This window comes from Megascapheus bottae, chromosome 1 (assembly GCF_031878675.1).
Source record: "Megascapheus bottae isolate mThoBot1 chromosome 1, mThoBot2.hap1, whole genome shotgun sequence".
NCBI lineage: Eukaryota > Metazoa > Chordata > Mammalia > Rodentia > Geomyidae > Megascapheus > Megascapheus bottae.
The window spans coordinates 4,102,392-4,125,372 of NC_143509.1; the positions used below are offsets into that span (position 1 = coordinate 4,102,392).

The 22,981-nt window shown below is 43.1% G+C and overlaps 2 protein-coding genes and 1 pseudogene across 2 annotated transcripts; all 3 read right to left on the reverse strand.

The window, feature by feature from the left end:
• Window positions 1–347: 347 nt before the first annotated feature.
• LOC150068048 (olfactory receptor 7D4-like) lies at window positions 348–1,253 on the reverse strand. Its single transcript, XM_090336424.1, has one exon. The coding sequence runs from the start codon at window positions 1,251–1,253 to the stop codon at window positions 348–350; it is 906 nt and encodes a 301-aa protein (XP_090192550.1).
• A 12,483-nt stretch (window positions 1,254–13,736) lies between these two features.
• Window positions 13,737–14,684, reverse strand: LOC150068049 (olfactory receptor 7D4-like). Its single transcript, XM_090336542.1, has one exon. It carries the CDS (start codon window positions 14,682–14,684, stop codon window positions 13,737–13,739), a length of 948 nt encoding a protein of 315 aa, XP_090192668.1.
• Window positions 14,685–18,553: 3,869 nt separating this feature from the next.
• Window positions 18,554–19,534, reverse strand: LOC150068050 (L-lactate dehydrogenase A chain pseudogene; annotated as a pseudogene).
• Window positions 19,535–22,981: the final 3,447 nt, after the last annotated feature.

The window sequence follows — 22,981 nt, forward strand, 5'->3', positions numbered from 1 at the left end:
GACATTGAAGAGGATAACTTAGGGGGATACTGTGTAAGCTTGGCTTGTGATAAGTGCTTTCTATGTTCAATTTAGAAATGCCTTAATATGCCTGAATGGGTATATTAAGGACAATTCACATTGAAAAGAAAGAAAGATTTTAAAAAGATAGCACGTAGAATTCTTTGTAAGACATGGCCACACATTGACAAACAAAGCCATAGGGCTTTGCAGAGTAGACATGACCTAATATCTCTTTTGTAGACGGAAAATATATACTGAGTCCAAAAATGTAGGAAAAACTTTGACCATGCTGGAATTCAGCCGATTTGTCTTCCCACTTCCAATGGACTACTTTGTTCTGTGCTTCACAATCCATCAAGACAGGAGACCACTCTGCCTGGCAGTCTCCCCAGGTTCAGCATGGGAGTGACCACTGTGTACATCACCGAGGCCACCTTGCTTCTGTGGGCAGAGGAGGACACTGCAGAGCTGAGGTACACCCCAAGTCCTGTCCCGTAGAACAAGGAGACCACGCAGAGGTGAGAGCCACAGGTGGAGAAGGCTTTGTGCATGCTAGCTGTGTTGGACATCTTCATTAAAGAGGAGAGTATCTGATGGTAAGAGAAGAAGATTCCTAAGGCAGGAAACACACAGAACAGCACAGTAGCCAGGTACATCCAGATGTCATTGATGAGGGTGTCAGAGCTGGCCACCTGGAGAACCTGAGCTAGTTCACAGAAGAAATGGGGGATGGTGGTTCCTGGGGAGAAGGTTAATTTCCTCATCAGTACAACATGGATTAGTGAGATGCAGAAAATGAGAAGCCAACACATGAGGACCAGGAGGCCACAGAAGTGAGGGTTCATGATAACTGGGTAGTTCAGTGGGTGACAGATGGCCACAAAGCGATCATAGACCATCACGGTCAATAGGAAATTATCCATTCCAACAAAAACCAGAAAGAAATACACCTGAGTGAGGCACTCTGGGTAGGAGATGTCTTTCCTCTGGGTCTGGATGTCCACCAGCATCTTGGGGACTGTGGTGGAGGTGAAGCAGATGTCTACAAAGGACAGGTTGGAGAGGAAGAAGTACATGGAGGTGTGGAGGTGGGGGTCAGAGGTGACGGCCAGGATGATGAGCAGATTTCCGAGCACGGTGATCAGGTACATGGACAGGAAGATCTCAAAGAACAGGGGCTGGAGTTGAGGGTCATCCGAGAGGCCCAGGAGGAGGAATGGTGATTCCCCTGTGTGGTTTTGTGCTCTCATAGTCTTGGCTGTTCTCATTGGGGCAAGAAAGCAAATGTTCCTTGAACGCTCACATGGTTGTATTTGAAGTTAGTTTTAAGTAGTTGTAGTAAGGGCTTTCAATTTAACATAGAACTTGTGAGTATATTGTCATCCCATCATGGTCTATGACTCCCAGCCCCGCCCATCCCTCAGTTTACCCAGTTCTAGCTTCATGTTTGTACACTGAGTATTAGGATACTTCATTCATCTGCCCATGTCTTCCCCTCACCTCCCCATTCAGAAAACGCTTTCAACTCACAGGTATAATTGTGTTAATTCTTGTGGAGCTGGGTTAATGTGAAGAGACATCAAAGGCCAACACCTGGTAGTCGTCCTACTGTGTCTGCAGGCCACGGAGCGAGCATTTATCTCAGGAATGGGAGCATTTGTGGGGCAATTCTCAGTACATGGAGTTCCTGGATGCATTCAGCAACATCGCCTGGAGTCCAGGCAGCGATCCTGGACTGAACTGTTCTCAACATGACACATCTGTTACCTGTGTGGATGGAAGACAGCATGGCTGGTCAACATGGCTGTGGATGCCTCCTGACAGAGAATTCCTTCTAAAATATGAGTAATTGAAAAAAAGAATACCAGCCACAAAGAACAACTGAGACAGGAACATCATATCACAAATACAGAACACATTGAGGAAATGCCCTTTGGCTTATGCCTGTCATGCTAGCAGCTCAGGAGGCTGAGATCTGAGGTTCATGGTTCAATGCCAGCCTAGGCATGAAAGTCAGTGAAACTCTCAACTCCAATTTGAAGCACCAAAAATATGAAAGTGGAAGTGCTGTGGCATTAGTGGTAGCCTTGACTAACAAGTCTCAGGGATACTGAGTTTAAATCCCTGGACTGGCACATACACACAAACACACACACATACATACAATACACAACATATGTGTTTATGCTCTGGAGCTGGAAATTATTATGCAGAAATTAGCAGAATTAATGGATCATACAATAATAAACTGGATGAATTTGGTTCATATGCTCAATGCTCTATCTATCTATCTATCTATCTATCTATCTATCTATCTATCTATCTATCTATCTTTTTATCTGTCTATGTATCTAGAATGTAAATGTTTATGGGCACAAGCCTGAGGGACAGGGAAGGAATGGTGGGATTGAATAATAGAGAATATGTGTGAAGATGAAGATAAAATCCACTAAACTCTGTTGCAATCAGAGGCAGAGACTATGGACCAAAGAAAGAGCTACAGAGGGGTTTAGTGTGATCAAAACACCATATATGCCTGTATGGAAATACCCCAGCAAAACCCCCTTTTCCAGTTGGTATACATAGAAAACCATTCTTTGCACACAAAAGCCAGTGTGCATGTGCAAAACCAGGTGAGGGAAGTTGGGTGCCAGTGGCTCACAGCTGCCATTCGAGCTACTATGAGGCTGCAATTGACATATCAGGGTGTGAAGCCAGCTCAGGCAGGGAAATCCATGAGATTCTCATTCTTGATTATTACCAAATAGCCACATGTGTGCTGTAGTACACTTGGTATGGCTCAGAATTTCAGGGACAGTGCACAGACCCACAGTTCAAGACCCATGACTGGCACATGTACATGCAGGCACACAGAAAGGCAGAAAGACACACACACACACACACACACACACACACACACACACACACACACACGTCCCTGGCCTGGAACCCAAAAGACAATACCTGGTGTACAGAGGAACCTTAACGGGTGATTAACAAATACATAAGCGGATGTTGCATGCTGACAGTTAACGCTGATTATTGGGAAAGAGTGAAGAAAAGTGAGAGACCTTTCAGAAGGGAACTTCATGTGGAAGGGGCTCTAGGTTGCAGAAAGTGAGAGAAAGAAGGGAAGCCAGAGTTCACAAAGCCTGAACTCCAACTTCCTTGCCATTCTGGGACCACACCTGCAGATGAGCTCACTTCTGGCCCTTCTCATCCTCACTATTCCAGAGGATTGCCTGCTACTCACCCCATTTTTTTCTCTTGTTGTCCATAAATTTACATTTCCCCTGTCTTTACCAGGTTTTCATGGCTCTCTGTTTTGGTTATTACTGAAGATTTCTTATCTCTCCAACTCCTCCTTAGAACTTTATTGGCAGGGCTTTTCACGGAGACTAACTCAGAGAACGTGGGTGGAAAAAGGGGTGCTTCAGAGCTTCCTACAGTTTGTCGAGGAGGCATGCCCGAGGTTTATAGAGGAGGAATTCCAAAAAACCTGGCAGCGGATAGGAAAAAGAATTCAAGAATATTATAATGTATATGGCCCCGAAAAGACCCCAGTAGAGGCTATTGATGTATGGAATTTAGTAAGTGAATGCATAGATCCTCAACATGAGAATGCTGAACTTAATCTTGAATTAAGGGAAATTTATGAGTTAAAGGACCCTTCTGAAAAACCTGAGGCTGAGCCATATGCCGCAGCCCAAGAGAGTCTAAGTGAGATCTTGAAAAGGGAACAACAACCAGTAGAAATTGAGTATCAGAGTTCAGATTTGAATATCAAGGAGGAAAGTTATGATGAGTCAATGGAGGGCCAGATGGCTACGATGGAGAAGAAGTTAGAAGAAATGCTACATTTTCTATCTAAAATGGGGATGGAGCAGAGAGCCCCCCCAGAAGTAGGAAAGAAATATGACCCTCAGGACACTATGGTGTCTGATTCTAAACCTTACCCCTCACACCCACCGCCTCTGGCTGCAGCCTTACGGCCTCAATCCCTTTTTCAACCTTTAGGCAAGCCTAAAGGCCCTAGCAACAAGTCCCTTTTAACAGGCACTACAACCAGACACAGTGCATCGCAATTAAACCTGACTCAGGCTGCTAGAGAGAGGGAAGATATTTCAGGGCCTCGATGCTTCCCTAGTTTAGTTGATCATGATGAACAAGTATACCATCAACCTGTTCCTGGTAAACTATTACAGGATTTAAAGAGTGCCTGCTCCCAATATGGGCCAACTGCCCCTTTTACTCAAGTAATATTGGAGGCCGCGTGTGCTGGTATTGCATGCCCAAATGACTGGAAGCGGCTTGCCAGAGCATGCCTTAGTGCAGGAGAGTACTTCTTATGGGAGACAGAGTTCACTGCACAGTGTCGGGCTAAAATTGAAACAAATAGGTCTAAGAACCTGCCTTACACTGTTGATCAGTTGTTAGGAGAGGGAACCTATAAAAACACCGAAGATAAATTGGGTTATGCGTAGGAGGCCTATTTACAAATAAATGCTGCGGCGAGAGAGGCTTGGAAAAGGTTACACAATTCCAATCGTACAAAAAAATCTAGTAGAAGTTAAACAGGGACGGAATGAACCTTATCTAGAATTTTTGTCTCGATTAATGGAAACTGCAGACCGCCTAGTACAAGATGAGAATGCAAGGAAGATTATAGTTAGCACTTAGCAGATGAAAATGCCAACGCCGCCTGTCAGGCGGCTATCAGACCCCATAGGAATAAGGGAGGAATCACGGACTTTATTTCACTGTGTGCTGATATTGGACCCTCCCATGTACAAGGCCTTACTTTAGCCGCCGCTCCTCAAGGAAAGACTGTTACTGAGTTTCTAAAATATAGAGGTCAGCGGCATTCTCTGGATGCTAGACCCCCAGGGCGTTGCTTTTCTTGTGGACAAATAGGACATTGGATGACGCAATGCCCACGCCAGGCCAGGTTAAAGAGAGAAAAATCACCTGGCACATGTCCACGCTGTGGTAAAGGGAAGCACTGGGCTAAAGATTGCAAGTCAGCAACAAATCGCAATGGCCGTCTGTTTTTGGGAAACTGGAGAAGGGGCCAGCCCCTGGCCCCGCAAAACCGTGGGGCAGTCCCTCCCTCTTCTCAGCCACAAGTGCATCTTCTAACAACCCCCCAAGATCAGTCTCCAGCCTCCTCCGTGCCACCGCAGGCAGTGCAGGATTGAACCTCTGTTCCTCCACCTGCTCAGTATTGACCCCAGAGATGGGGACACAAGCTCTCCCCACGGGGGTCTTCGGCCCCCTTCCCCCGGGAGTGGCTGGATTGCTGTTAGGGCGAAGTAGCTCAGCACTTAAACGGATACAGATTACACCTGGCAAAATTGACCAGGATTTTACTGGAGAAATCAAAGTTATGGCCTCTGTCCCGAAACACGTGGTATCGATCCCAGCCGGTCAAAAATTAGCCTTTACCTCCCGGGGAGACTGCTAATTCCCCATGTGGACAGAGAGGATTTAGATCTTCTGATATCTATTGGGTACAAAGCATAAAACAAGAGAGGCCTGAGATGACTATATTTATACAAGAAAAGCCCTTTAAAGGAATATTAGACACTGGAGCAGATGTGTCTGTGATATCTAAAAAACATTGGCCAGCCCAATGGCCCCTGACAACCTCTATGACTTCCCTACAGGGGGTTGGGCAAGCAACTGACCCACAGCAGAGCAGTGCGATCCTTGTTTGGAGAGATAAGGAAGGGCACTCTGTTCATTTTCAGCCATTTGTCCTGGATCATCTGCCAATTAATTTATGGGGTCGTGATATCATGGAAAAAATGGGAGTGTATATGTTTAGTCCTAGTGCTGCGGTCACTAAGCAGTTACTTGATCAAGGCCTCCTCCCCTTTAGGGGACTAGGCCGAGCAGCACAGGGGGAGCTAGAGCCACTCCAACCCCAGTCTCACCCTACGAGACAAGGATTAGGGTATTCTTTAACGGGGGCTGTAGTTTGTCCTGCCCCTCATGCTGATCCCATAAATTTGCTCTCTGAAGAACCGGTATGGGTCGAACAGTGGCCTCTTTCACTAGAAAAGATCATTGCAGTTCAGCAGCTGGTAGAGGAACAGCTGGACTTGGGACATGTGGCCCCTTCTAACTCTCCATGGAATTCTCCAATTTTTGTTATAAAGAAAAATTCAGGTAAATGGAGGCTGTTACAGGATCTGAGAAAGGTAAATGCAACTATGGAACTGATGGGGGCCCTACAGCCCAGCTTGCCTTCACCCATGGCAATCCCAAAGGATACTTATAAGATTATTATAGATTTGAAGGATTGTTTCTATACTATACCCCTGGCACCTCAAGACTGTAAGCGCTTTGCCTTCAGCGTCCCCTCTGTTAATTTTAAAGAACCCATGAAGCGATATCACTGGCTTGTGCTTCCACAGGGCATGGCAAATAGCCTTACTTTATGTCAAAGTTTTGTAGCTAGAGCCATTTCTTCCACTCGTGAAAAATTGTCTTCTGTTTATATTGTTCCTTATATGGATGACATCTTGTTGGCTTGTTCTGACCCTATCGTCGTACGACAAGCCTTTGGACAACTAAAGCAAGATCTGAGCCTCTTTGGCCTTATAATAGCAGCTGAAAAGGTTCAGGAACACCCCCCTTTTACGTCTTTAGGCCATATAATAGGCCCACACTATTTTAAAAGCCAAAAAATACAATTAAAAACTTCACAGTTGAGAACTCTTCATGATTTTCAGCAATTCTTAGGAGATATAAATTGGCTTCGGCCTTATCTAAAGCTCTCCACAGGAGAGTTAAAACCCCTCTTTGATCTCTTAAAAGAAGATACCAACCCTACATCCTTGCGCGAATTAAATCCTGACGCCAGGAGGGCCATCCAAATTGTAGAAAAGGCAATTTCCCAGCAACAAGTGACCTATTGTGACTACTCTAAACCATGGGGAGTTTACATTTTAGCTACTTCTCACTCCCCAACTGCTGTATTGTGGCAGGATGGCCCACTTTTATGGCTTTATCTACCATCAACACCCGGCAAAGTGGTGACCCCCTACTACGAATTGGTAGCTAATCTGATGCATATGTGCCGAGTGGATTCCCGTAAATATTTAGGTCAGGAACCTCATTTTATTTATTTATTTATTTTTTTTCCTTAATATTTATTTATTTGTTTATTTATTTATTTATTATTTTTTATTGTAATTAGTAAAAGGGTTACATGATATTTGCCAGATAGAAGGTGCGTTAATTCACATACATTGATACCCTTTCACATGTCTTGGTACCCATTTCCCTTCCCCCCCACATCCCCCACCCGTCTTGGTTTTCCCCCCTTCCCTATCAAATTCCAAATATCCAAATACAAATAAATTCAATATATTAGATAACAAAGTGAGATACTATACCAATATGAGATAACAAGGGACAGCAAAGGAGATGAGAGACCACATAGTACATTAAGGACACCAATCATTCATTATATGGCTTTTGTTTCACTATCCTGGAGGTCCTTTTAATTAGCTTCACATTATATGTCCTTATGTATCAAGATTTTGCTCTATTGCAAATCTTTGCTAGTAGAGCCCAAGGTTTCTACTGATTATGACGAATGAGGGGAACCATTGAGCCTAAGTTCCTTTGAGTCTGGCTTACTTTACTTAATATGATTTTTTCTAAGTCTTTCCATTTCCTAACAAATGGGGCGATGTCATTCTTTCTGACAGCAGCATAGAATTCCATTGTGTACAAATACCACAATTTGTTGTTCCACTCATCAACTGAGGGACATCTAGGTTGAGGAACCTCATTTTATATGTGTTCCATATAATCTACAACAACAAGATTGGCTATTCGCCGATGCGATCCTTGGGCCAGTGCTTGGGCCAATTATATGGGAAAAATTTTGCATCACTACCCGTCTAACAAACTTTTCCAGTTTGCTGCGTGTCATACGTTTCTATTTCCTTCCATAGTACAGGCCTCGCCTTTATCTTCTGCCGCTTTGGTATTTACAGATGGATCCTCTAATGGAACGGCTGCTTTGACCATTAATGGGAAAACTCAATCTTGGGTTACGGGTTTTTTCTCCACCCAAGAGGTAGAATTAGAGGCTGTTTTACAAGCACTCGTCCTGTTACAAGACGAGCCCTTTAACTTATACTCAGACAGTCAATATGTAATTCGTGCTCTTCAAGTCATAGAAACTGTTCTCTTTATTGGAACTACTAACTCCAATATTCAGACCCAATTTCGCCAAGTACAAACTTTGCTTTGTTCTCACAACCACCCTTGTTTTTTTTGGCTTTGTTCGAGTTCACACTAATCTTCCTGGCCCTTTAAGTGAGGGCAATGTAGTTACTGACTCTGCCACCAGAGTTTACTTAACTGAGTTTGAACTTGCTAAGCAGTCACATGCCATCCACCATCAAAACAGTCGATCCTTGCGCCGACAGTTTAAATTATCTAGAGAAGCAGCACGACAAATAGTTAAGACTTGCTCCAACTGTGTCCCTTTTTCACCAGCCCCCCATTTAGGTATAAATCCACGGGGACTGCTTTCTAATCACATTTGTCAGATGGATGTCACACATGTTCCATCATTTGACCGATTAAAATATGTTCATGTTACTGTAGATACTTATTCTAATTTTATCTTGGCCACCCCTCTTGCTGGGGAAGCCACTAAACATTGTATTTCTCACTGCATTCGATGCTTTGCTGTGATGGGGATTCCCTCACAAATAAAAACAGATAATGGCCCTGGCTATGCAGGCCGAGCATTTCAATCCTTCTGCCATTCCTATAATATCACTCATATTACAGGCATTCCTTACAATCCTCAAGGTCAAGGCATCGTGGAGAGAGCTAATGGATTATTAAAACATCAAATTGCTAAAATACAGAAAGGAGAGTCATATCCCGCTACCCCTGTGAATATACTTAATCATGCCTTATTTGTTTTAAATTTTTTGAATTTGGATTCAAATAATTTATCTGCTGCTCAGCGATTCTGGGAAAAAAGAGAGCAGCGTGTTTTTGCCTTAGAAAAGTGGAAGGATCCCCTAACTGGTGCTTGGCATGGACCCGATCCTGTTCTAACCTGGGGTCGAGGGCATGTATGTGTTTTTTCACAAGGAGAAAATGATGCCCGCTGGCTGCCTGAACGCTGCGTTTGGATCGTGGAGAGTGACAGTGGCCATCCAAGCAGCGACTCACTGGGCCTACACCCCCAACCCTCCAGTGGTGCATCCTGCGACGTGGGAAGGACCTGAGTTATTTGTGCATGTCAATTGGGACTGCTACTGATCCACTTCTTCCACACATTCATATGAGCTGTGTTTCTCTTCCTTTTACTATTATGTAGGCACCTTTTAACATATTCATTGACTCTACACAATTTAATATGTGACATTATTTTGTCTTTACTATCCTTCTTCTTAATACCCTTTTTTGTAAAAGATGCCCAGGTGAAAAGCAAAGGCCTCCAGAGGTAAGTAGAAGTCGGCCGACCCCCTGTATGTCTGCGTTTTATTTTATTTTATTTTATTTTATTTTTGTTTGTTTGTTTGAAAAGGTGCACTGTGGGCCTAAAACAGAGGCCTGGTGGTCAAGGGACGCCTTGACCCTCCCTCCCCTTCTGAGTTTCTTGTCGATAACAAGGCATACCTGAGAGTCCCACCAGGAAGACATGTCTAAATCTAAAAATAACTGTTTGGTGAAAACATTCATTTGAGCTCATGTTTTTTTGTGTTAAGTGTATCTGATTGAGTCCAATTTTCTTGTTATATATCAATGTCTGATTATTTAAAAGTCTCCGTTTCTCTGTCTTGTTCGTGTTACATATTTTTCCTTGTCCAGTTTTGTCTTTAAAATTGGTACCATTTCTAAGTATGGATCCTTATGGTTTTTCTGTGCGTACTCAAGCACACATCCTTGTTACTTATTTGAACATTTCTGGGCCTAGCATGGCCGCTCCCCCATGTCTGCAGTTGTAACAAGCCCTGGAAAAAATAAATTCCAGCTAAGTTGCCTTGCAAAAAGTTTTGTTTTGAACCTGGTTCACACCTGTAAGAGTAAAAGTCGCAAAACTCTCTTGACACAAACTTCCGGAACATGAACGGCCGATATTAATTTTGCGCGCTTTATGATCTTTGAGTATGAATGTGTGTGAATGAGTGAGTGAACATATTCAAGGTTAAATTGTCAGCATGCTGTATAAAACAATGGATAAATTTATACTTAAACACAAAGACAATTGGGTAAATCTAAGCTTAAACCTTCAACAAAAATATTAGGTTTGAATATTTTACAATGTCTCAAAGAATTATTGTGTTGTCTTAAAGAAAAACTGGAAAATATTTTTTAGATCCTGAAATCTGCATTTTATTGCAGGGCATACAGCTGTTTACATTGTAAACATTGTATCCTGTTCAGCACAGAGGTGTTAGGGAATTTGGGATTTATTACTTTAAGTTAAAGTTTGGAAACATGTATTAGAGATCTGAATGTAAAATTGTTCATTAATGTCAGAAACTTTGCCTGTCCTTTCTTGCAAACTGACACTAGAAATCTGATGGTAAAATGTGGATAATGTGATTAGTATTTTAAAGGAATGTTTAAAGGTTTATCTCCATGCAATTGGGTGTATTTTAAAAAGGAGAGGAAACTAAGTCCAGACTTAGACTTTTGGTGCACTGATGTCTATAGTTCTTGAATTAGGGAAAAACTGTTATTTGAGTTTAAACTCTTGCTGGAGTTCTAGACAGTAATCTAAACTGCAAAAGAGCCCTTTTTTCTAAAAGGCAAGAGGAGTGCCTTGGGCCTTAGGGGGCCTGAAGGCAGAAGGAGTTCTTTGTGCCCTTAAAGGTTTTTCAATTGCAAATAAAGGCTAAGGTGTTAATTGTTTAAGCCAGTATCAGTAAAAGTTATTAAGAACATTGGAAATGGGTTTCTAAACAATATTTGAAAGTGAAGTTGTCTTAAATGTTTAAAGAAAGAGAAAAAAGGAAAATTAGGACTACCAAAGTAATTGCTTAATTGCTATTTCAGCTTGCTCTTGTAAGTTACCTTATAGCAACTTCCAGCTAGCCCATGGAGAAGGACAGCAATCCTTATTCAGATGCAACTTTGGCTTTTACCAGGTTCTAGGTGAGCTCATGCTTAGAGACTATTTCTGTGTTGACCACCTTGTTGCTTTAATTGGAGTAACGTGGCCTTTCGTAGGACTCATTGATCTGAAAGCCGCAGCTCTGAGCCTGCCCGGGCAAAGCAAAGTCCCTGTGAGACTATGGTGTCTAATCTGCCAGCAGGATGCTGGGACAGAGTTGCTTTGGAGCTTGAAGTGGCAGAGTGCTAGCTCTGAGCTGAAAAGCTGGGGGGAAGCACTCAAGCACCAAGCTCGGGACTCATAGTGGTAGGGTGCTAGCCTTGAGCTGGAGAGCTGAGAGACAGTACCCAGGCCCCGAGTTCAAGTACAGCAACCAATAAAGTGAAATGCCAATGGCATGTTTATCCCTGTGTGGAGAGACACTACTGGGACACGAAAGCCTCTGCTTGGATGGCAGAGATGGTGTCAGATCTTAGTCACTTGTGCTTGGCCCATCAAATTAATCAGAGCCGGGAGGTCATAGAATAGTTTGTAAGCATGCCTTACTAATGCCCGTGCCTTTCATAACTGGGCAGGAACTTGTCAATCTTCTGTGATAGTGGGTAGTTTAAAGTCCTAATTGAGCGAAATTTTTATTTTTTATTTTTGACACCAGCCACAAATTCAGGAAAAGTTTGTAGATCTGAGGCTTGTGTCTCTATTAATCTGTTTAGATCTGACAACTGAAGCATTGTTAAGGTTGCAGAAATTTAGTTCCCCAGACAATCAAGAAAAAGCCTTTGCAAATGGGTGCTATGTAAGCTACACTATTGTAGCCAAAGATGGTTTGTGCAGTTGTTAAATGTCAAATATGATCTCTAGTTTGGAGTAAATTATTGTTCCTAATATCTAATCCTTGCAACCCCTTGATAAAACAGGCTAGGCTTCTTAGGTCCCTGGTCAAGCACAGAGACAACACCCCTGAGTCAGCTTGAAGAAGTCACAGAAGTTGAATCTCCACCCATCAATCCTTGTTAGACCAAGGGACCAAAGTCATTTTTGGAAAATGTGACAGGATAAATTAGGGGTATAGAAAAGAGTAAAAATTGCACTTGTGTTTCTTTTAAAATAAAAAATGGGGGATATGTTGGGAGCCAGAGTGGCATCAAACTGTACCTTGACTTGCATCAGACAATGGCTTTATTGTCTTATTGTTTTCTGGCCCTATTCTATGACCTGAGATTTACCATATGAATGTAACACCTGGAGGTTCCCTGCGTCTGGAGGAGGGAAGAAGCAGGAGTGAAAAATAAACGCGGACCCGGTGTGTCTGTCTCTCTTCTATTTCTTCCTAGTCCTTGCCCCCTATTTCAGGAACCCCAATCTGCGAACCCTGGTTTGCTGCAGGTTGGCCCCGGCACATAGGAAAGGCTGATGAGAATGAGAGAAGTGTGTGGGGTATTCACTTACAAAGAGCCCCAGTCCCAGGAGGTAGAAGGAAAGCCTCTCAGATACTCAACACCAAAAATTAATTGTCCACAATTAAGTTGATTTCACAATGAGGAAAAATATTGACAAAATAATGTTGATTTATTTACACATTCATTTTTTTTTGGTTGGTGATAGGGCTTGATCTCTGGGCCTGGTTGCTGTTCTTGAGCTCTTCAGCTCAAGGCTACTGCTCTACCCGTTGAGTCACAGAACCACTTCTGGATTTCTAGCAGTCAATTGTAGATAAATGCCCAGGCTGGCTTTCCATTGTGATCCTCAAATTTGAAGCTCCTGAGTAGCTAGGATTATAGATGTGAGACACTGGTCCCAGCCAAGACAATCTTTAAGAGAGGTAAAATGGCCATAAAGAAATCCACAGATAAATATTCAACCTTTGCACTACATAGGACATGCAAATCAATAAAACACTGTGATTCTGTATTATGTCAATCGTGAAGAAAATCTACAACAACAATTCTGGTGAGTATGAGAAGAAACAGGCATCCTCAGACTCTTGTCTGTTGTCTGAGGATGTCTCTTAGTATAGCTATCATGGAAACACGTTCATATCTGAGTGGGAAAGAGAAATTAGTAAAGAAAAAAAAGAATTGCCCTCAAACTTAAAACAAAATCTCGCATGTAAGGACACAATTGCTGTTCTGAATGTGTTGGGATTTTATTTGGATTCTTGGAGGAGGAGGTGGAGGAGGAAGAAGGGGAGGAGGTAAAGAAGGATGAGAAGGAGGAGAAGAAGAAGTAGTTTTGTGTTTGAGGAGGAATAATTAATATAGAAGAGGATAACTTACAGGGATACTGTGTAAACTTGGATTGTGATAGGTTCTTTCTATGTTCAATTGGAAATGCCCACGAAAGTTGTGCAACAGTAACCCAAATAGGACTATTAAGAAAAATTCACACTGAAAACAGAAGTTGTTCTTCTGATGGATAGCAAGTAAATTTCCTTGAAAGATAGATATCTAAACATGGACAGACAAAGCCATAGGGGCTTTGGTGGCACACGTGAATAAGTACGTCTTTTCTAGATGGAAGAGTCTATACATACATATACACTGAATCCTATAATGGAGGAAAAGTATCACTGATCTGATATTCAACCAACTTGTCTTCCCACTTCCAATGGATTACTTTGTTCTGTGCTTCACAATCCATCAAGACAGGAGACCACTCTGCCTGGCAGTCTCTCCAGGGCCCCCATCACGTCCTGGTTCCTCAGGCTGTAGATGAAGGGGTTCAGCATGGGAGTGACCACTGTGTACATCACCGAGGCCACCTTGCTTCTGTGGGCAGAGGAGGACACCGCAGAGCTGAGGTACACCCCAAGTCCTGTCCCGTAGAACAAGGAGATCACGCAGAGGTGAGAGCCACAGGTGGAGAAGGCTTTGTGCTTGGTAGCTGTGTTGGACATCTTCATTAAAGAGGAGAGGATCTGATGGTAAGAGAAGAAGATTCCTAAGGCAGGAAACACACCGAAGAGCACAATAGCCAGGTACATCCAGATGTCATTGATGAGGGTGTCAGAGCTGGCCACCTGGAGAACCTGAGCTAGTTCACAGAAGAAATGGGGGATGGTGGTTCCTGGGGAGAAGGTTAATTTCCTCATCAGTACAACATGGCTTAGTGAGATGCAGAAAATGAGAAGCCAAGACACGAGCACCAGGAGGCCACAGAAGTGAGGGTTCATGATAAGTGGGTAGTTCAGTGGGTGACAGATGGCCACAAAGCGATCATAAGCCATCACAGTCAATAGGAAATTATCCATTCCACCAAAAATCATGAAGAAATACACCTGAGTGAGGCACTCTGGGTAGGAGATGTCTTTCCTCTGGGTCTGGATGTTCACCAGCATCTTGGGGATTGTGGTGGAGGTGAAGCAGATGTCCACAAAGGACAGGTTGGAGAGGAAGAAGTACATGGGCGTGTGGAGGTGGGGGTCAGAGGTGACTGCCAGGATGATGAGCAGATTTCCGAGTATGGTGATCAGGTACATGGACAGGAAGAGCCCAAAGAGAATGGGCTGGAGTTGAGGGTCATCTGAGAGGCCCAGGAGGAGGAATGGTGATTCCCCTGTGTGGTTTTGTGCTGTCATAGCCCTAGGTGTTTTCCTTGGGGCAAGTAAGGAAAAGTTCAATCAATGCCCACTGCCAGCTCAAGTGGTCATGCCCTTCCCCAGCCAGGTGCCTTTTTTGTTTCCTAATGGCTCCCCGGGGTTTACCTGCACAGCCAAATTTGCCTCCACTCACTTTCATATTGTAATATGTGGGTAAATATCCCTATCTTGTGTTCATTTACTCAGAGATTTTGTGTTTTGCTAGTTCTGCGGCTTGATCCCAAGGCCTGGGCACTGTCCGTGGGCCTGTCAAAGTTAGAGCACTAGTACTTGAGCCACGGCACCACTTCGGCTTTTTCTATATATGTGGTACTGAGGAATCAAACTCGGGTATTCTTGCATGCTAGGCAAGCACTCTACCACTAGGCTTTGCTCTAGTCCCTATTAAATGTATTTTTCTAAACCTTGCTTTTAAGTAGTGGCACTATGGGGCTATAATTCAATGATCAGTTTGTGAGTACAAGGCCATTTCATCCATGTCACTCCTTCCATGCTCTCCCCGACCCCTCCCAGTTAAACCCCTCCCTCAGTTCTCCCAGTTCCAGCTTCACATTTGTACACTGAATATTAGGAATGATTTTGCCCACCTTTCCTCTCTCCATTTCTCTGTCCACCTTTTCCCCTGCCTTCACCTTTCAGGAAGCGCTTTCAACTCTCAGGCACAATTAATCTTTTACCTATTTTCCTGGTGGAGGTATTGTTCTCCATATAATAGGATGGAGTTGTCCTCCCATTGTGTGCAGCCCATGGAGCGAGCATGTGTCTCAGGAATGGGAGCATTTGTGGGGAAGTTCTCAGTACATGGAGTTCCTGGATGTGGATGGAATATAGCATGGCTGGTCAACATGGCTGTGGATGCCTCCCGACAGAGAATTCCTTCTATGTGATTTCTTCTAAAATATGAGAGAGGGTAAAAAAGAGACTACCAGCTACATAGAATTGAGGAGAAAGGAACACAATATCATTAAAATAACATAATGTGCTTAGCGCATTTAGTTCATGCCTGTAATCCCAGCTACTCAGGAAGTGGAGAGCTAAGGCTTGGGGTTCTAAGTCGTTCTGGGCAAGAAAAGTCGGTCAGACTCTTATCTATATTTTTAGCACTAAAAAGATGACAGTGGGTCTAGCAATGGCCTTGAGTAAGAAGTCTCAGAAACTCTGAGTTTAAACCTGAGGACTGGCACGCACACACACACTCACACACAATATACAATCCATGTGTGAGATTTCATGCTCTGGAGCAGGAACCTATTGTATGGAAATCAGCAGAATTAATGGATCATGCAATAATAAACTGAATGAATTTGATTCATATGCTCAGTGCTGTATCTATCTATCTATCTATCTATCTATTTATGTATCTATCTATCTCTCCACATATATATATATATATATATAATGAATGTAAATGTTTATGGGGACAAGCCTGAGGGACAGGGAAGGAATGGTGGGGTTGAATAATGCAGAATATATGTGAAGATGAAGATGAAAACCCACTAAACCTTGAAATCGGGCAGGACTATGTGCCAAAGAAGTTACAGAGGAGTTTATTTTGATCAAACCACAATATATGCCCATGTGGAAATACCACAGCAAAACCCCTTTTCCAGTTGGTATACATAGAAATCCATTCTGTGCACACAGAAGCCAGTGTGCATGTGCAAAACTAAGTGAGGGAAGGTGGCCTACAGCTGGCATTCTAGCTACTAAGAGGCTGCAATTGACTTATCAAGGTGTGAAGCCAGCTCACGCAGGGAAATCCATGACATTCTCATTCCTGATTAATTACTAAAAAGCCACATGTGAGCTCTAGTTCACTTGGTATGGCTCAGAAGCTCAGGGACAGTGCCCAGGTGCACAGTTCAAGACCCATGACTGGCACATGTACATGCAGGCACACACACACAGACACAGACACACAAACACACACCCACACACAGACACACATGCACACACAGACACACACGCACACACAGACACACACATGAAGAGGAATTCTTCCTTATTAATAATTCTTTTGTTGGCTAGATTTTGTTATGGACACTAATGGGAAACAAACCATACATTGTCAGTCAAATATGCCAGCAAAATATTGGAGAGGATAAGAAAAAAATTCCAATCAAATCTGGCACTGGTGTTTCATCTCTGTAATCATCATTGCTCATGAGTCTTAGATCTGACAATGGCAGTTGAAAGCCAGCCTCGGCAGGAAAGTCTATGAGACCCTTATTTCCAAATAATGACAGAAAAAGCTGAAAGTGAAGATGCAACTCCAATAGTGGAGTGCTAGCCTTGAGCAAAAGGAGCTGAGGGACAGTGCCATGGTTAGAGTTCAAGGCCCAGGTCTAGGCACACACACACACACACACACACACACACACACACACACACACACACACGTCCGTGGCCTGGAACCCAAAAGACAATACCTGGTGCACATTGGAGCTTTAGGGGTGATAAACAAATACATAATTGGATGTAGCAAAGCTGACAGATGACGCTGATTATTGGAAAACAGTGAAGAAAAGCGAGAGACCTTTCAGAAGGGAACTTCATGAAGAATGCGCTCTAGGTTGCAGAAAGTGAGAGAAAGAAGGGAAATCAGAGTTCACAAAGCCTGAACTCCAAGTGCCTTAGAGTTCTGGGACCACATCTGCAGATGACGAGCTCCCTTCTGGCCCTTCCCAGCCTCATTATTCCAGAGGATTGCCTGCTACACACCACATTTTCTTTTTCTCTTGTTTTCCCTCACTGATCATAAATTTACATTTCCCGGCTTTACCAGGCTAACATGGTTCTGTATTTTGGTTATCACTGAAGAATTCTTATTTCCCCAACTCCTCCTTAGAAGTTTGTTGGCTGGGGTTTTGACGGAGACTGGATTCAGAGAAGGGAGTCAGAAGCTTGTGCAGTTTCTTGCAACTCAATCGATGTATCTACTAAGATCTCTTCAGGAAATGAACTGCCTTTCATGAAATAATTGTCTTTATGAAATGAAATGTCTTTCCTGTCTCCAAACCATTTTGTTCCCATGAGTTAAAGTGAAGGTGACATCATGGATAAACAGATTTAGGTTTATTTCTTGCATTATTATAGACTGTAAAAGGGTGAGAGGAATTAATTTATTCCAAGGGGAACACAGTTTCTTTTGTTTTGATAAAAACGATACCAATGAATTCTCAAAGGACCTATTAATTTCTATAGGCACGAAATCTCTGGAACCATGTCGATTTGGCATCTGCCTTGGAGAATCTTTGGACATGTAATAGATCACTTGATCTCTAGAGGGAAAAACAATTTCTTGATTTTTTTCACTGTTCAAGGTTTATTTGGTGTTTTCCTATGACATTTGGATAGTTTTTGCACTGTTCATATGTAGCTTTTTACATAACATGCAATGCACACTATTGATATATACCACCTAAAATATCCTTTAAATCAGTGATGCATGTGACATGCGAAAATGGATTTATACAACCCATCCCAGGAAGTGTGATAGGGAAAAGAAGTTGGAACTAGGTGTTTTGTTGATTTACAAAGCACACAGTAACATATCTGGTTCGACGTGTAATTAGGGACTATGCACCATTCATTGGCAGTGGTGTCTCAGAGAGGGTAAAATTGTTTACACTTACCAGTTTTTACAGTTACACAGGACCCATCCACCATCAGAATACAGCGGCATGTTTTCCTGGAGCAGTCCTAGTCCTAATTTCAGGAAATGGATATTTTTCCCAGGTCTTTTTATAATGCTACTGCTTTAGTCACAGATCAGTATGGGACAACATGCATAATCCCCAACTAAAATTCTCTTATAGCCTCAACAGTGAAGTGGTACATAGAAAACTTCAAAACTGTAGCTCCGTTGGGATTCCCCAAAGCGTATCTGCACTTTTCTTCAAGTGAGCCTCTTCCTCGGGAGTCAGAGTGACCTTCACCACATCTGAAATTCCGTTCTGTCCCAGAATGCAAAGAACACTAAGGAAGACATCTTCCTTTATTCCATAGAGACCCATAATCATGGTTGAAATTGGATGAACTCTTCGAAGAGTCTTCATAATACTTTCTGCTAAATCTGCCACAGACAGTCCAATGGCCCAGGATGTATAGCCTTCAGTTTGATCACCTCATAGGCACTGTCAACAACTTGTTTATGAACCTGTTTCCACTGTTCCTTGTCTGCATCAGTGCCTAAATCAGGATTCAGATTCTTGAAGGAGACACCAGCAACATTCACTCCACTCCACACTGGCAAACTAGAGTCTCCATGAGAACCCATCCATGACAGCTTAAGGGGTGAATTCCCAGCCTCTCTCCCATCAAGTAATGGAACCGAGCTGAATCCAGATTGCAGCCACTTCCAATGACACAGTTTTTGGGGAAGCCATTTATCTTCCAAGCCACCTAGGTCAGAATATCCACTGGATTGGAAACAGTAAGCAACTTGCAGTTTGGGCTGTCTGTCACTACATTAGGAATGATGAACTTAAAGATGTTTACATTGCGCTGGACCAAATTAAGACAGCTTTCACCCTCTTGCTGATGGGCCCCAGCTGTGACAATAACCTGGTTGGAATTTGCAGTCACAGAGTAGTTTTTGTCAGAGACAATTTTTCGTGTTTTGTGGAAAAGGCTGCTGAGCTGGAGGTCCATCATTTCTCCCTTCAATTTGTCTTCCATGACATCAACATGAGCAGGCTCATCTGCCAATTCCTGATGGCACAGGCTATGCCAACAGCACCAACCGCAACAACTGTAATCTTGTTCTGGCGGACATGATCCTCTTTAAGAAGATTCACAATCAGCTGATCCTTGAGACCTTCCATTCTGGACTTGAAAGGACTGGAACTCCAGGGTGCATGATGGGCAGGAGTCGGAGGTGCACGGTGGGCAGATCTGGACTCAGCAAGAGCCGCTCCATCCAATTTCTTGATTTTCATTCATTATTTAATAGTGTCTTATACTTGGAAGTTATAGGTAAAAATACCACGTTTTATTTGGTCAGCAGCACACTGAGACACCCAGAACCCTATAAAATTATATTTGGTACCTCATATATGTTACCGTTAGTATCCATTCAGAATATCACAAGAATAGCTCAGTGCCCTGTTCAGTAGATTTAATCAATGTATGATCATTTAATTATTATTTAATGCATGTATCCTCCCTGGTTAACTGGACATTTGTATTTTCTGATCTTCATTTCTCTCATATCAGCGCCTAATTCCTTACCTTCTGTTACTGCTACCCTTGGCCCAATTGCTGGATTTCTATGAAGTCAGCTTAGAAAACACCCACCAGGCATGGTGGCTCACTCCTGTCATGCTAGCTACTCAGGAGGCTGAGATCTGAGGATCTTGGTTCAAAACCAGCCCAGGCATTCAAATCCATGAGACTCTTATCTCCAGTTAACCACCAGAAAAGCAGAAGTGTGGTGGTGGCTCAAGGAGTACGGAGGTAGTGTTGAGCTGAAGAGCTCAGGGACAGCATCCAGGCTCAGAGTTCAAGTCCAAGAACGGACAAAAAAATCTAAAGAAAGAGAAAAAGGAAAAAGAAAACAATCTCAGTTAGGTGCTGCTGGCTCAGGCCTGTAATTCGAAATACTTAGGAGGCTGAGATGTGAGGATTTAGAGTTAGAAGCCAGTGGGGCAGAAAAGTCTGTAGAGTCTTCTCTTCAATGAACCACTAAAAAGGCAGAATGGAGCTGTGGCTCAAGCAGAAGAGCAGAATCCTTGAGCAAAAAGAGTCATGGACAATGCCCAGGCTCTGAGTTCAAGCTCCAAGAGCAACACACACACACATGCACACACACACACAGACAGACATACAGGAAAAGAAATGACACCCCCTAAATAAAACTGGAAACATAGGATTTCCTCCTGATCCTGTTGAAAGATGGATGGTGTGTGTGTGTGTATGTGTTTGTGTTGGTTCTCGGCCTGGAGTTCTGGATTGGAGAATTCTCCCTAACCTTTTGTGCTGAAGGTTGGTGCTCTATCACTTCTGCCACAACTGCACTTCTGTCTTGTTCCTACTGAACTGGAAAAAAGGTCCTGGAGGACTTCAGGCCTATTATGACTGTGAGTTTCCATCCTCAGATCTCAGCCTGTGCAGTAGCTGTGGGTTTGGGCTTGAGCCACTGGCACCAGAACTGATTTTTGGAGTTACTTTAGTGGAGGTCATATCTTGTACACACAGTGACACTCTGGGATGTATTATTTTTCAAATTTGAGTGCATGTTTTTCTTTCTCTTGATGGATTGCTCTGGCTGGGACACAGTGCTGAGTGACAGGGGTGAATGCAGGCTCCTGTGTAACCTAGATCTTTGAGAGAACCTTCCAGGTTTCTCCATTCAATACATTGTGTGTTGTTCCCTTACCAGAGATAGAGAGAGCTCACCCCTCTCTCTCCTCCACCCCCCTGCCTCTCTCTCTCTCTCTCTCTCTTCCTCTCTGTCTCTCTTTCTTGTGGGGCTTGAACTGTAGGCCTGGGCGCTATCTCTGAGCTCTCCTTGTTTGAGCCACTTTCAGTTTTCTGGTGGTTAATTGGAGGTAAGAGTCTGATGGACTTTCATGTCCAGGCTGGGTTTGATCTGTGATCCTCAGATCTCAGGCTCCCGAGGAGCTAGGATCCAGGTGTGAGCACAGGTTGACCCGTTTACTTCCAGCAGTTTTGTGGGTAGAGATGTCACAGACATTCCTCTCGAACTTGGCTTGGAGGCGCCATCCTACATCTCAGCCTGTAAGACCTGAAGCTGAAATTACAACAGGAAACTATAGAGAACATAACTGGAGATATCGCCAAGACTAGTGCTTTCTGGAAAGTTCTGTAGTATTTCATTAAATAGGAGGAAAAATTGACAAAAGGTATTGCAGAAATCAAATCTTTATTCAGAGCATGGGAAAGGCTGATAAGAATGAGAGATGTGTGGGGGGTATTCACTTATAAAGAGCCCCAGTCCCAGGAGTTAGAAGGAAAGCCTCTCAGATACTCAACACCAAAAATTAAGAGTTTACAATTAAGTTGACTTCACAATGAGGAAAAAGATGGATAAGATAATGTTTATTTCTTTATTTATTCATGTATTTTTTTTGTTTGGTCATGGGGCTTGATCTTAGGGCTTGATTGCTGTTCTTGAGCTCTTCAGCTCAAGGCTACTGCCCTACCCCTTGAGTCACAGCACCACTTTTGGTATTCTAGTGGTTAATTGCCGATAAGAGTCTCACAGACTTTAGTGCCTAAGCTGACTTTGAACTATGATCCTCAGATCTCATCTTCCTGAGTAGCTAGGATTGCAGGTGTGAGCCAATGCTCACAACCAAGACAATCATTAAAGGAGGTAAAAATGGCCATGAAGAAATCCACAAAGAAATATTCAACCCCTTGACTACATAGGATATGCAAATCAACAAAACAGTGTGATTCTGTATTATTTCAATGCTGAAGGATATCTACAACACCAATTCTGGTGAGGTTGAGAAGAAACAGGCATGCTCATGAGAAATGTATAGCCTTAACTGTAATTCCCAGGATAGCAGAAGTGCCTCCATTTTGTGTAGCAGCTGGTGTTTAGCTATAACAAGAAATTGAAAAATAACCAGCAAGATGCTCACGGTCAGGGTGACCGAGAACTGGAATTGTATAAACAAGGAAATTCCAGGATAAGGAGTAGGATAAGGAGCATGAGAAAAACATGTTGTGACCAGAAGAAGGACACGTAAGCCCTTCTCTAGCCAAAAAGGAAAATTCCACTTCTGCCCAGAGTAAACCCCCAGCCTTATTTGAATGGACCAATCCCTACCCTGTAACTATGCTTCTGCTTCTGTAACCATGCTTCAGCTACCCATAAATACTCCCCTCTCCCCAGCCTCGGCGCGCAAGTCTTCTAGGAGACTTTGTCGCCCCGGGCGCCCGTGTACCCGAATAAACCTCTTGCTGTTTGCATCCGACTGCGTGGTCTCATTGTTCCTTGGGAAGGGTCTCCTTCTGTAGACGTCCCGTTGAGTCGGGGGTCTTACGCTCAGACACTGTTGTCTGAGGATGCCACTTAGTATAGCTATCATGGAAACAAGTTCATACCTGAGTGGAAAGAGAAATTAGTAAAAAAAATATTCCCTCAAACTTAAACAAAATCTCACATGTAAGGCCATAACTGCTGTTCTGAAAGTGTTGAGATTTTATTTGGATTCTTGTATGTGTTTATTCTGTTTCTGCTAAGTAAAAAATCAAGTTATTTTGTCTTGCCAAATGGCGGAGATTGACATCTGTTATCCCAG